The 13,261-nt window shown below is 51.8% G+C and overlaps 4 protein-coding genes across 4 annotated transcripts; 2 read left to right on the top strand and 2 right to left on the bottom strand.

Annotated features, from left to right (window-relative positions):
- The first annotated feature begins 276 nt into the window (after window positions 1-276).
- Window positions 277-2,220, top strand: BO79DRAFT_19719 (cytochrome P450). The gene is made up of 5 exons (XM_025681244.1): window positions 277-501; window positions 555-696; window positions 758-1,143; window positions 1,199-1,898; window positions 1,958-2,220. Exons 1-5 carry the CDS (start codon window positions 457-459, stop codon window positions 2,131-2,133), a joined length of 1,449 nt encoding a protein of 482 aa, XP_025539284.1. The 5' UTR covers window positions 277-456; the 3' UTR covers window positions 2,134-2,220.
- Window positions 2,221-3,308: 1,088 nt separating this feature from the next.
- rfeF (putative transcription factor RfeF) lies at window positions 3,309-6,589 on the bottom strand. Its single transcript, XM_025682586.1, has 6 exons — window positions 6,468-6,589; window positions 6,085-6,240; window positions 5,851-5,910; window positions 4,120-4,957; window positions 3,990-4,057; window positions 3,309-3,942 (listed from the first exon to the last, which is right to left on the bottom strand). The coding sequence occupies exons 1-6, from the start codon at window positions 6,471-6,473 to the stop codon at window positions 3,517-3,519; spliced, it is 1,554 nt and encodes a 517-aa protein (XP_025539283.1). The 5' UTR covers window positions 6,474-6,589; the 3' UTR covers window positions 3,309-3,516.
- A 1,205-nt stretch (window positions 6,590-7,794) lies between these two features.
- BO79DRAFT_209338 (Gfo/Idh/MocA family oxidoreductase) lies at window positions 7,795-9,833 on the top strand. Its single transcript, XM_025682585.1, has 2 exons — window positions 7,795-8,143; window positions 8,233-9,833. The coding sequence occupies exon 2, from the start codon at window positions 8,259-8,261 to the stop codon at window positions 9,522-9,524; it is 1,266 nt and encodes a 421-aa protein (XP_025539282.1). The 5' UTR covers window positions 7,795-8,143; window positions 8,233-8,258; the 3' UTR covers window positions 9,525-9,833.
- A 147-nt stretch (window positions 9,834-9,980) lies between these two features.
- On the bottom strand, window positions 9,981-12,149 carry BO79DRAFT_149018 (signal recognition particle subunit SRP72; the record flags this gene model as incomplete). The annotated part of the gene is made up of 4 exons (XM_025678569.1): window positions 9,981-11,202; window positions 11,262-11,406; window positions 11,465-11,738; window positions 11,829-12,149. 4 exons carry the CDS (start codon window positions 12,147-12,149, stop codon window positions 9,981-9,983), a joined length of 1,962 nt encoding a protein of 653 aa, XP_025539281.1.
- Window positions 12,150-13,261: the final 1,112 nt, after the last annotated feature.

Raw genomic sequence — 13,261 nt, 5'->3', positions numbered from 1 at the left:
ACGAAGTTGAGAATATGAAGCATATCATCATGAACTCAAATGAGACTTTCACACTCGACAGCTTCGGAGCTGATGTCATTGATGGAATGTCCGCTAACATCAAAAGAGGGTCCCTGGGCCTGGAGATCATTGGCGAAACTTGCTCAGTTTGAGCGCCGTTGACATGTACGTCGCCTTAAAGGGGAAGTGGCGTTGGCCATCCCCACGCTTGGAATTAGGATTAAGGAAATGGCTGCCTTAGACTTGGCATCTTCATCAGAACCAAAATTGTTACTTCCTTGAATCAACAATAAGTCCATTGAACCCCCTTACATTGATCTTTCCCATATCAAACGGTGCCCCTTCCCGCCTCTTCACGATGCCCCGGATGCGGCTATACTGAGCGCCCACGGAACTGAAAGTACATGACGTTCATCAGGAGTCTTTCTATTCCCTTTCCTATTTAGTTCCGCAAATATGATACCTGCTTTAATCGGCGTTCTCGCCATTTCTATCTTATTAGTGGGCTGACTATAACCTATGATATAACCACGATTTATGCTAACACAGTTTAGAGATATCTCTACAAAGGGCCCACAAACCCCTTGACACATATTCCAGGGCCATATCTCTCCCAATGGACCAGCTTGAAAGTCAGTTACTATTGGTTGGCTGGCAAGAGGGCAAGTTATGTAGATGAACTTCACAAACAATATGGTGGGTGTCCTTGTACTACTGCCATATACTTTCAAAGTGCAACATCAACGCAAATCTCTAGGCCCTGTCGTCCGTGTTTCCCCCAACGAAGTTGATATATACAATATTCGTGCGGCAAGAGAAATCTACAAAACCAGCAGTCGCTTTTATAAGTCAAATTGGTATAGACTTCTCGTTCCTCCCCTTCTCGAGAACATTATCTCCACCCCCGACCCTCTTATTCATTCTTCCCGTCGACGTCTGCTCGCGCCGCCACTTTCAGATTCATCTTTGGCCCGTTTAGAGCCCCGAATCCGGGAAATGATTTATCTCACTCTTGATAAGATGTCCCATGAACTGAAAAAAAAAGGCTCGCTGGACGTGTACAAGTGGTGGCTATTCATGACGACGGATATCATTGGGGAACTGAGCTTCGGTGAATCCTTTCGTATGTTGGAGAAAGAAGAGGTATAATATATGATTCCAGCTAGGAGTATTGTACGGACTGACATTAATTGTTTAGAAAACTCAATATAGCATTGATCTGGAGCAACTGAGCACAATATCACCTATGCGGACAACATTTCCGTACTTGATGAAAGCTGGCGCCATGCTTCCTCTGCCTATCTTTACTAAAATGGTACAAGCAAGCTATAGATTGAATGATTATGCACGACAGTCCGTCGCACGCCATAGAACATTCATTGCTAAGGATCCGTTAAATGCCAAACACACCTTATTTACCAAAGTGATCAATGCAGGCGACAAGGGTGGCCTATCAGAACAGGAAATCTGCAACGAGGCTCGCGGATTTATCGGGGCCGGCAGCGACACAACCGCCGTAACCCTGACATACCTTGCGTATGCAGTTTGCAGAGACCGCCGTATCCGCGATAAGCTTGTTTCCGAGCTGATGGAGCAGCTTCCGGAGACTTTCACTGATCGAGATACCCGCAGCTTACCCTATTTGAATCAGGTAATCAAGGAGACATTGCGACTATACGCAGCTGTTCCGGAAGCATTGCCGAGGACCGTCCCTGAAGAGGGATCTCACCTGGCCGGATTCAACATCCCTGGAGGGACAACGGTATCTGCACAAGCATATAGTATGCATCGGGATCCGAGATTCTTCCCTAATCCGCTCAAATACTACCCGGAACGATGGGACTCACCTACCAAGGAGATGGAAGATGCGTCATTACCTTTTGGGGGTGGATCTCGCAGTGAGTATTTACCATATCACACAGTATGTTAATGTATCGACGCTAACCCACGCAACAAGCTTGTCTCGGAATTCATCTAGCTCGCATTGAACTACGACTTGCCACGGCTCTCTTCTTCCGCGCTTTCCCCGAAGTGAGGATATCGACTCGTGAAGGGATGTGTGATGATGATATGGAACTGCGCAGCTTTTTCTTAGCTGCACCCAAGGGACATAGGTGTCTTGTTGAAGCATGATTTTTTCTTTCTTTCGACCGTTGATTTTGTTCAAATTGCTTCATATAAGTTCTAAGTTGCTAGATCGTCGTCCAAATCCAATCTCATTCCATCTACAAAGATTATAAAACCCATCTTCCCCAATCCCTCCATATAACCCGAACCGAAGAAGAAACCCATAGACAACCAAACCAAACTCAAACCCAACCACGGTCCCAACTCCCCCAGACGTCCGTATATACCTACCACTACCACCACTTAGTACCTCCCAGATCCTCCACACACACCAGCCAGCCAGCCAGGCATTCATCCAGTAAAGGACATGCACCAACCCCATCGTAACAACCAGTAACAACTGTCACCCACATCTAAAAACTCGAATAAGAGACTACAACCACCCCCTCCCTCTCCAACGGGGACACTACTATTTTCATCCCACCCCTAGTTCTACTTACTACTCAACAACTCGAAACATAGGTATGTTCCTTGTTCCTGTCCTCCCCACCCACGGGAGACTATCCATACGGTTCATTCATTCCTTTGGATCTCGCGCCACCCTGCACACAACACCCACACATCACTCAGGCGGCGGAGGTTATTACCGCGCAGTAACTAAATAATAGTACTGTCACTACAACACTCGCTCACTACCCACGGTCAATAAATAAATAAAGAAACTTTCATTTGAACAAGCTGCCTAGTAGCATTTCTGTCTGTCTGTCTGTCTCATCATACAAACTTCCTTGTTTGCTGATATCAGCACAGATGGGGGAAATTATGGCCGTCTGATGGACGATGATCATGATGATGATGATGATGTATATTATTGGATTGATAGATAGATAGATGGATACTACATTGCTTATTTGGGAGGATATGAGAGTTTTCCAAGGGCTAGGATAGATACTCGACAATTGTTTATTGTGCTTCATAGGGAGAAATACGGTACTTGTGGAAGTCATATGCAAGGCGTTCAACGACGTTGGTTGGATGCCTGAATGGGTGGGTACTATGCAGCTGACTCAGCGTGCAACGTGATGGGTGCACGTGATAATTGCGGGGCGGGCCTGCTGAGGGATGACGTCGTTGGTAGGGAGATTTTGAAGATCGCGACACTGGTCCATGTCAACCCCATGTCAATCAATTATGGATGAGAGTCAGATGAGAGTGGTCACGGAAGTATCATTATTCCATTGCTCAATTTTGCTTCACAAATAAGCTAATCATGTAACTGGGTCTATCCGTGCCCTTCTCCTAGCCCGCCATGCCAGCCATGTTCTCCTGCCTACGAAAATCTGCTTGCTAACGTCTGAAGAAAACAACAATCATTAAGAATAAGAAGAGAGTTCACATTTGCGCCCCTGCCTTGCAATTCCATATCATAAGACAAGCGAACGTGGTCTATCAGTACCTGGGCGGCTGGGGTGCCTGGTAGGGGGAGTAGCCTCGTGGCGCTCCAGAGGACTGTCCATATCCAGGCTGGTTGGGGTGAGGAGAGGGTGCACCATATCCACCACCGTATTGCTGGCCATATCCCGGTGCTGGGGCCTGACCCTGGCTCTGGTAGGGGGGTTGGCCGTATCCCTGGCCATAGCCTGGGTTAGCTCCGTAGCCCTGCTGAGGTTGACCGTAGCTGGGAGCAGGGGGATATCCGGGTTGACTGTAGCCACCACCGTACTGTCCACCCCGGGGCGCTCCTCCGGGAGGCCCAGAAGGAGGCCCAGAGGGAGGTCCAGACGGGGGAGCACCGGCTCCACCAGCTCTGCCAGCCGCCTTCTCATCTTTGGTATCGTACGAGGAATCAATAGCCCCAAGCATCAATTTAGCGCACTAGAATAGTTAATAAATTGCAGTGTGATGTGTGAATTGGAACATACCCAGAGTTCACGAGTCAAGTACACGGGTGGCACAGCGCGTGACATTTCATCCTGTTCAACCTCAAAGTCTGTTGACAACATCAGTAAACCTGTTATGCTCAAAGGGCTCTACTAGCGTAAGTGGACTTACTGGAAGTGCAATCAATCAACGAGCCAATTCTCGGGTCTTCGTCCAGCGAGGCGAGGAAATCCCGAGCCTTGGTGTCATTGCCCACCTGCGAGAATTGGAAAGAAACGGCACCCTGTCCATATTGAGTCCGAGCGACCTCGCCCACGGCGTAGCCGATAGAGCTAGAGACGCTATCAAGGGGCTCTCCGGCGGGTTGTCCATCTGTGATGGTAATGACAAGAACTGGCTTCTGCAGGCGACCTGCTCTGGCCGGGCCCACAACCATGGGATCGAGAACCTTGTTGCGCAAGCTGGTTCCCAGGGGAGTAAGGCCTTGGAAGCGGACGCGCGAAACAAGGCGGCCAACATCCTCTGCGTTGCGGATTCCATCTCCCTGCTCCGCATTGTTCATGAACCGTACCGAGATGCCATCTTCATCGAAAGTAGACGCAGCAGCAGCAACAATTTCAATGATCTGCACCAGCTGCTCCTTTCTGACGCCGCGCTCTTCGAATTCGATGGAGCCGCTGTCATCAACATAGAGGATGACGTCGAACAGAGACAGTTTCATAATGTCCATAGCCACCTCTTGGGGCACACGGAGTTCGTGCATCAGCTTGTTGACCTTTCCTGGAGCCTCGTTGGCCAGCGTCTGAACCAATCGATCCAGTCTCTCTGGGGGCCAGAAGCTCTGGAGTCGTTTCTCCTGGATAGTTCCGATCAAGAGCTGTCTGTAGGCAGCGATCTGCTGGTCGGATGCGCGGGCGGCGGGAGGAGCACCTCCAGGGGCACCGTAAGGCGCTCCCGGTCCACCAGGTCCGCCGGGGTAAGGTGCATTCTGCGGGGGGTAGGAGGGGCCCTAAACCATTGAATCAAATTAGCATGTCGGTCACACCACAGTCAAAGCTAAGCGAATACGCGAGAAACACGACAGCAAATCATTGGCAAACAAATGCGGGTATCTGGGATATAGTATGTACTTGAGAGGCTTGCTGTGGAGGATACTGCGGTCCAGGAGCTCCAAAAGGCTGAGTTTGTGGCGGGGGAGGCGGGGGTCTGTTATAGCCCTGCTGTGATTGTCCATATTGTCCGGATGGAGGTTCCCTAGTGCCATATTGAGGTGGTTGCGAATAGCCCTGCGGCGGTGGTCCCTGAGACCCATAGGGCGATGGGGAGTAAGCCTGAGGAGCCGGAGATGCTGACGGATAGGCGGGCACCGAGTAAGACGGCTGAGAGCCTGGATAGGGCGATTGAGAACCCGAATAAGCTGGGTGCGGACCCGGCGATGGTGAGGGAACCGGCTTGTTTGGAGGGGCCGACGAAGGCGCGTAGGCTTGATACTGAGGCTGCTGCTGCTGCTGCTGCGGGGGCGGCGAAGTCGGATATGGGGATTGCTGGGCCGAACCCGGGCGTAGCTGAGGCGGATAGCCGTATTGGTTATAATAAGGTCGCGACATAGTTGAAGATGGCGTCCAGATTTTCCAGCAAAGGGGCGAGGAGGGCAAGAAATAGAAAAGCAGGTGTGTGACACGGGCGCGAAGAGAAGGTTGGAGGGGCAGAAGGGGGCCACAGTGGAGAGGGAGGTGAACCCTGGCTCTCTTTCATTCGATGAGAGTAACTCTCACGATGGGAGGGAGAGGGTGACCCAGCAGTGAGGAGGGGCAGTGCCAACCGAATGAAAGCGAAAATTGGGGGAGAAAATTGAGGAAAGAAATAAGACACGAGAAAAGAGAAAAACAAGTTCTAGCTTACCGGACCACCAGATGGCGCAGGGGAGCCTTGATAAGCCTGATACTGGGGTTGTTGCTGCTGCTGGGGGTGGTCGCAAAGGAGATGCGTCAGCTTTTTGTGGAAAGTGATAAATTGAAAACAAACTGGGTAAAGACGCCGGGGATAAAATTGAACGGTTCAAAGAAAGGACGGGAGAAGAGGGGCGGAGGGGATCACTAAAGATTTAGTTTTGCCCGGTAGGGCGGGGGGACTCACAGGATTACCACTAGAAGAAGGATTGTTACCAGGCTGCAGTGCAGCTGGAGGGCCTCCAGCATAGCCTGTCGGAGGTGCGCCTCCATAAACGCCGGGTCTGTTTGCGCTCATGTTGTTGGGTGGTGGGTTTTGACTGCCGGCGATCTTGGATGCAAACTAAGAAAGGACGTGCAGGATGCAGCAGTTAGTTGGGTGGTATATTCGATGCAGCCTGCTCGAGGCTAAATAGTAGTAGTCTTGGGATATAGTATAGTGGTATAGTATGGTCTCAAGAAAAAGAAGAAACACAGAAACACCTGAGGTGAAGCGGGGCAGATACGCGGGGCAGAGAAGAAAAACAGAAAGAGCAAGCAAGATGTATAGGGAATATGTTGGGCACTTACCCCCATCTTGGTAAAGCAGCTGACGTCCAACTACGTAGTCAGTAGGGAGATAGTATAAAAAGTATAGTCAAGGGGGGGAAAACAATAAATCGGGGAGAAATGGAGAAAGGGATAGAATGATGGGGGGGGGGGGGGGAAAGGATGGCGTCAGAAGGAGAGCAGAAAACCGACGGCACTACGGCGTCACTGCCACTATAAAAGCACTGCCCGTGAAGAGATCCATCCAAGCAAGAGCTAAAAGTGCTAAAACAGCTGGACTGGGACTAGCCGACCTCGGGATGACGACTGGCCCACTCCTTCCTCTTCTCACTTAGACCCACTGTTGGTTGGTGTCCTGAAGCTATACCCAGCTGCCCCCTTTCCCTCACTTAATACTTACTTGTTCTATGATAGAAACCGGCAGTTATTGACCGTCGCGCTGAATATCGCATAATACTAACGGATCTTTCTAGTGATCCCGATATTTTCAAGGAAATGTATCGGGAACTACAGATCAGGACAACTGTACTATAGCCTGTTGGAACCCTGCAGGAGTGCATTACATCCAAAGTCTGTACAAGCCAATCGTTCATCCCGTTCCCCGCACGCCAGAAGCATTCTGGATGATTCCGTAGGGCTGATTTCATTCATTTGGTGTTCTTCCTGGCAGCCTCAAGAATCAGGCTAGATGAACTCTTTTGTAACCTGACAAGGCTGAATTGCTGACAACTAGCACTCTTCTCACCATATTTGAGCAGAACAGTTCGTATACGATATTTACCTACGCCTCCATGTATAGTAGTAGCTGGTACAGCCACAGCTGACCAAGCGCAGCACATGATAACTCAATATGACTGCAGACTGACTTCACAGCAAACCCAACAAGCCATCACTACCCCAGCTGACCCTTGCCATTTCGTTGCTCGGAATCACGGCTGTCATGGGATTGGGGGCATATTCGACCGCGCCTCTGCATGCAGTAGTCAGAAATAAGCTCGCAGCGTAAAGGATCTGCCGAATCAACGATGGGCCCTCATCTCAGGGCATCATCGGGGACACACAGACAGAACGCACGGATCGGCGCAGCCAAACAAGCTACATCACTAGCTCGGCTGGAACAGACCAGACCAACAAGACCCCTGGTGTAGTCTAAAATAACATTTTTATCAGACCTTCTAGAGCATTTCAGAGCGTTAAGCATAAAATCAGAGAACAGAAGATGACAGGGCAGGATGGCAACAAAGACCAGATTCCACGGGGGGCCACTGATGTCATGCATGCCACCGCCGGTGCAAAACAAAAAGGCTTCAACATCCCTGCGACCAGGTTCAAAGAACAGTAGCACAAACTCTCCCTGAGGACCCTTGAAAGAGCATTCCCAGAGCTATTCTTTATCCCTTGTTTCATCTCAAACACCTCACTGCAGTGTTGCTGAATACTTTCTTCCAAGGGACTGAGTGCAGCTCACCCAGTCGGTATCATTATTACCGGTTTAACCCCCTTTGCACCTCATACATACATACATACATACCAGCTCACCTCACTTCCCCCTTCGGAAGACTTGTTCATTCCATCCCTCGAACGTTCGGACCATGTTCTTTTCTTCACCGTCGCTCGATCTTCAGAGCTCATCCTCACTCTTATCCCTCCCTGACGATTGAGTTCATCAAGTAGCACAACTAATCTACTACATACAAGTACGTGATTCACATTCTCATCACCATCTCTACCAAACGAAATCAACTAAAGAAACAAACACTAACCTCACCATAACGCGTCTCACCAGAACCCAAAATCCAAATAAACTAAAACATGTCCTCAACCTCAACCACCCTGCGCGTGGGAATCCTCACCGCAGACGAAGGCGCCAAAGCCATCCAAGCCATCTACCTCCCAGCCCTCCGTGCGCTTCCCACCTCGTTCCAGGTCCAAGCCATCCACGATGGCTCCAAGCAGCCCCTGTCATACGAGACCGACATCAACGGCAACATCTGCAACGACCATGACCACCATCAGCAGCAGCACGGCATGAGCACCAGCACCAGCACCACCATCCCAGTAGCCCCCACCCCCGACGACATCCTCAGCAACCCAACCATCAACCTAATCCTCAACTTCATGCCAAACGAGTACCACGAGACCTACACCATCGCGGCCCTCCACTCCGGCAAACACGTCATGGTCGAAACCCCGCTAAGCCTAAGCATCCCCAGCGCCAAACGCATCATCGAAGCGGAGAAACACGCCCCCAACGGCGCCAAAGTCTTCGTCGCCTGCGCTCGTCGCTACGCCCCCAGCATCGCCTCCGTCTTCCGACAAGAAGTCGCCAGTCTCGACCGCATTTACTACGCGCGATGCCGCAACATCGCAGGCCCCAGTTCCGCACACACGGCCACCGCACCGCGCAAGCAAGTCTGGAACGAGGTGAACGGACACGGCCAACCCTTCCCCATTTCACCCCCTTCCTCCCCCTCGGACTCCATGACCGGGAAAACCCGCCCCCAGCTCCTCCAAGGTCTCCTCGAAGAAGCCTTCCTCGGCCAAGACCTCAGCAAAGAGCGCGTCGCCCTGTGCGAGTTCCTCGCGTCCCTGGGATGTCATGACCTAGGCCTGGTGCGCGATACCCTCGGCTATCCGGACGCCGTGTCCAGCATCTCCGTCAACGAACCCTATTACTCTGCCGTCTTTCACTACTATAGTGGCGGAAAGAGCGAACACGCGTTCACGCTGATGTACGAGACCGGGACCGATGCGGTGCCTCGATGTGATGCGCATCTGACCATCTACGGCGATACGAAGACCGTGAGTGTGCAGTACGGCCTGCCGTATGGTCGACGGCACGGGGTGAAGGTGGTTGTCGAGACTGTTGATGAGAATGGGGAGATGAAAAGGTCGGAGACGGTGAGTGCGTGGGAGGAGAGCTATCGCGAGGAGTTGAAGGCGCTGCATGCGTATTTAACGGAGGATAGGGCTGTGAAGACCACGGCGAAGGATGCGATTCAGGATCTGAGACTGTTTCAGACCATCTTTGAGCAGTATGATCGGCAGTGCGGGACTATTCGGACCCCATTGGGTTGAATTGTTTGTCTGCCGAGTGACCTAATGATGGAGGGCATGTGTGGAGGGAAAGGGTGGGAAGATTGCTATTGCGTTTGCCAGGCGGGGTCGTTGATCAAGCAGGGATTGTTTTTATTTATACTAATTACCTTGTGCATCATGCTTGTGGTTTCTATTTACGGCACGGAGTCTAGTGGGATGCAGTTGATCCAAGGGACAGGTACTGTGTATCATGCATATCATTGATTATAATACGGCTCAGATTGCGATTCACGATGGAGGATTGAGGCCGTTCACTCATCAGCGTGTGCTCTATCTAGCTACAACCCGAGACTATCAAATATCATTCCACATGCTTCGTCTCTGCAACATGCAACAACAAATAGATTTGGTATCCTGCCAGCAAATGCGATGCAAGAACGGAGGGAACGTGAGAAAGAAAAGGGGAAATAAGGAAAGGGTGGTTATCTACTGCATCTACCGCTTGCCCTTCTTCTTATTCTTCTTCGAGCTAGAACCTCCACCGCCTCCTCCCTGGGCCTTCTGAGTAGGCGGAGCCGGGGACTCTTCAGCCTTCTCATTCACCACACCACCCTGTGTGCGCTCCGCAGCGCGCTGCTTACCCTTGCGGCCCTTGGGGCGGTACGAAGACCGGTCGCGAAGAGGCAGCCAGCGCTCTGGGTCGGGTGTCTTGCTGGGGTCGTAGTCCTTGGGCAGACGGTCCTTGCGAACGCGCTTGGTTGCGCGGTCTTCCTTGTCCTTTGCGCTTCTCTTCCGGGCGCCGGCCATGGCGGCGGCGGCAGCGGCGTTGGCCCCGGAGGAGGGGGAGATGCCGGCGTTTTCGAGGGAGGCGACGTTGACGCCTGAGATCAGGTCCGCGACGGAGGGGAGACTGTCGACCTGGGATTCTACCTTGGAGTAGTCGAGGGTTGCCTGGGAGGCGACGTAGCCGGCTACGGCGAATTGGTCGGTCGAGTCTTTCTGGTAGAGGGACTTGAAGAGGTCGCCGGCTTTGGCGAGGTCGGCGCGATCGGAGGAGTGCAGGAGGGATGCTCCTGCGGCGCGGAGCAAGGAGGCTGGTGGTTCGGCGGATTGGCTCTGCCAGTAGGTTGCGGCTTTGGCGAGTTCGGTCCGGATCTGGACTTTACGGCCCTCCAACTTGTAGAGGGAGACGAGGATGCTCAAGAGGCCGGGGTTGAAGCGGACTGCTTTGTCTTGCTCAGAGATGGACTCGTCGAGCAGTTGGAGGGTTCGCTCTAGTGTTGTGATTGCGGACGTCGTGTTGCCCGCACCCACGTAGAGCTGGACGGCTGTGAGGGTAAGGCCAAGGTCCTTGGGCCGTCTGTCGAGCGCAGATAGTATCCGCTTTAGGGCCTTGGTGCCTGTTTCTCCACGTGCATGGGCGGCAGCGTTGTAGACTGAAAGCAGATTGGCACGAGGTTCCGTCGAGGGGTAGCCAGATTGAGCAAGCGCCTTAGAGGTGGAGCGGATGATGCCATCGTATTTCTGAACGAGGAGGTCGGCCGAGTATGAGTTTCCTGTCGCGAGGTTATCTTGGTATTCGAAGAGCTTGTCGCTGTCGGTGGATTCGGGGATCTCGTGAAGAGCCTTGTACAGAGCGAAGGGGTTGGTAGTGGTGGTGCCACGGGCAAGCGTAATGTTGGTCTGAGCGATCTTCTTCGTCGAGAGCTCGGGAATACTATTGGTTTGTGTGAGCTTCGACGTTCAAGTTCAGCCAGGGTTCTGTGACAAACATACTCGCTGACGGAAATTTCCTCCAAGACGGACTGCGCTTCCTCCGACTTTCCTTGGCGAAGCAAGACGTACAACTGCTGCACGGCGATCGGGAGAAGCTCGGCAGCCCGGTCTTCAGGAGTGAGATCCTCCGATGTACGACAGAGCTCTGTGTAAAGCTGATCAGCTACTATTCTCGTGCGTCATGTGGGGTTGAGCACACGAACCTTTAGCCCGAGTCAATAGAACTTGTCCCTGCTGGAACTCGCCCTTGGCGATACTCAAGCAAGCCGCATTATAGACCGTCTCGAACGCCTCTAGATCATCCCGCATCGGCCTGCTATGGCGTACAAACTGGGGGTAGCCCTTCCACTGCAGCTGGGCATCCGTAGCCCACGAGTTGATGCGCAAATCGTTCTCTTCGTTCGACAGGGACGCATTGTCTTTCGATAGTTCTTCGTAAATCTCGGCAGCACGACGGAATTTCTCGGAACGGTAGCTCTTTATGGAAGATGAGAGTTAGGATGAGCGGACACACTATAAGAGAAGATATCCGGGTGTAGATAGTATTTCTGGAAGGTAACAACGTACGGCTTGAGCTTCCAGGTGCAGTGCACCCCTCTCACCGGCGACGCGAGATACCACCTCAATTGCCGGGTCCAGCTGGCCGCATTTATATAGAGCATAAGCGTATTCCAAAGCCGCTCTATTCTTCAAGCCATCACCGGCTTCTTCGAATACTCGCAGGCAGTCCTCATAGCGGTCAAGCTTCAGCAGAGCAACTGCCTTGATATGCTGAGCATGCAAGTCCGACTTCGACTTGGCCAGCGCGGCATTGCATGACTGCAGGACTTCCCCGTGGTCGTCAATGGATGCCCGTTGTAGCAACGAGCTCAGCGACTGGGCAGCCATAGCGGAATGTGTGTCAATTGGCGGAACGCGGAACGGGATGAGGGGCCCGACGAGGGCTCGGAGGTAAGGAGAGGTGGATTATTTATCGAGTCACAAATAAGGACATATGCAATAAGCGAGTAGTAAAGTCGAGAGTATAGACTGGCCGAGGATGATCTGGCAGGTGGCCTCCGCTGGAAGCCATGTGTGCGGGATCGAGATATTTCCCCATTGGGGAACTCTGCGCAAGTGGGCGGGGGCGCCCCCCGTAGTACCCGGCTCCCCATGTGACTTTGTTCAAGGCGGAAATGAAATGACTAAATTATGCAGTTGTCGGGGGGTTCTTGACTGATCTAATGTCAACCCTGTTGTGCAACAATAAGTCCCAGTAATGGTCTAGACTACTGGCCGTTGTGCTTCACATTTTATGCCCCTTACTCACCGCGCCACGGCGTTGCTTTTGATTACTCTTCTCTGGCCAACGTTGCATGGAATTATGCACATTACACCAAAACAAGCAGACAGCCTTTGACGATCGTTCAGCTGGGGCAACGAAGCAACTGTATAGGAATTCATGAAACGAAGATGCACAGATTCGATAGAAAGTATTCGTCTGCCTTCAGAACACACAATTAATTTGTGTATAGGTGGTACTAATTCATGCACGCAATATAAGCCCATGCTTATACTTAACTAGTGGTGTTAATTAGCTTTAGCGACATCTATTATTATCACTACCCAAGACATAGGAGCTAGACTACATATCATATCTCGCAAACTCATCCGACGACGAGCGATAATAAAAATCCATCAGATTCACCGCGATTGGCCATGGGAAATTAAAGCGACTGGAGCAAATCTCATGAGGCTGCAGTGCCGGAAAAAGGCTGCGACGGCGAGTGGTTCGCAAAGGAAGAGAATAATTCCCTGATGGAGTCGACGCGTGGTCACTAGAAAAGAAAGCGACAGTCAACTTATCAAAAGTTTCTGGACATCTCGTGCCAGAGGGAGTATTGGCAGAAGGATGCCTTTTTCTTTTGCTTTCGAGACGAGAACACATGCCCATGCACCACTTGTTGGTCAGTTCGCCAACCCGCAGCAGGGCTTTTCTCACTATGCAACTGGCTGGCGAC

The sequence above is a fragment of the Aspergillus costaricaensis genome (genome assembly GCF_003184835.1).
Source record: "Aspergillus costaricaensis CBS 115574 unplaced genomic scaffold BO79scaffold_17, whole genome shotgun sequence".
Classification (NCBI taxonomy): Eukaryota; Fungi; Ascomycota; class Eurotiomycetes; order Eurotiales; family Aspergillaceae; genus Aspergillus; species Aspergillus costaricensis.
This window is presented reverse-complemented; position numbering and strand designations above follow the sequence as displayed.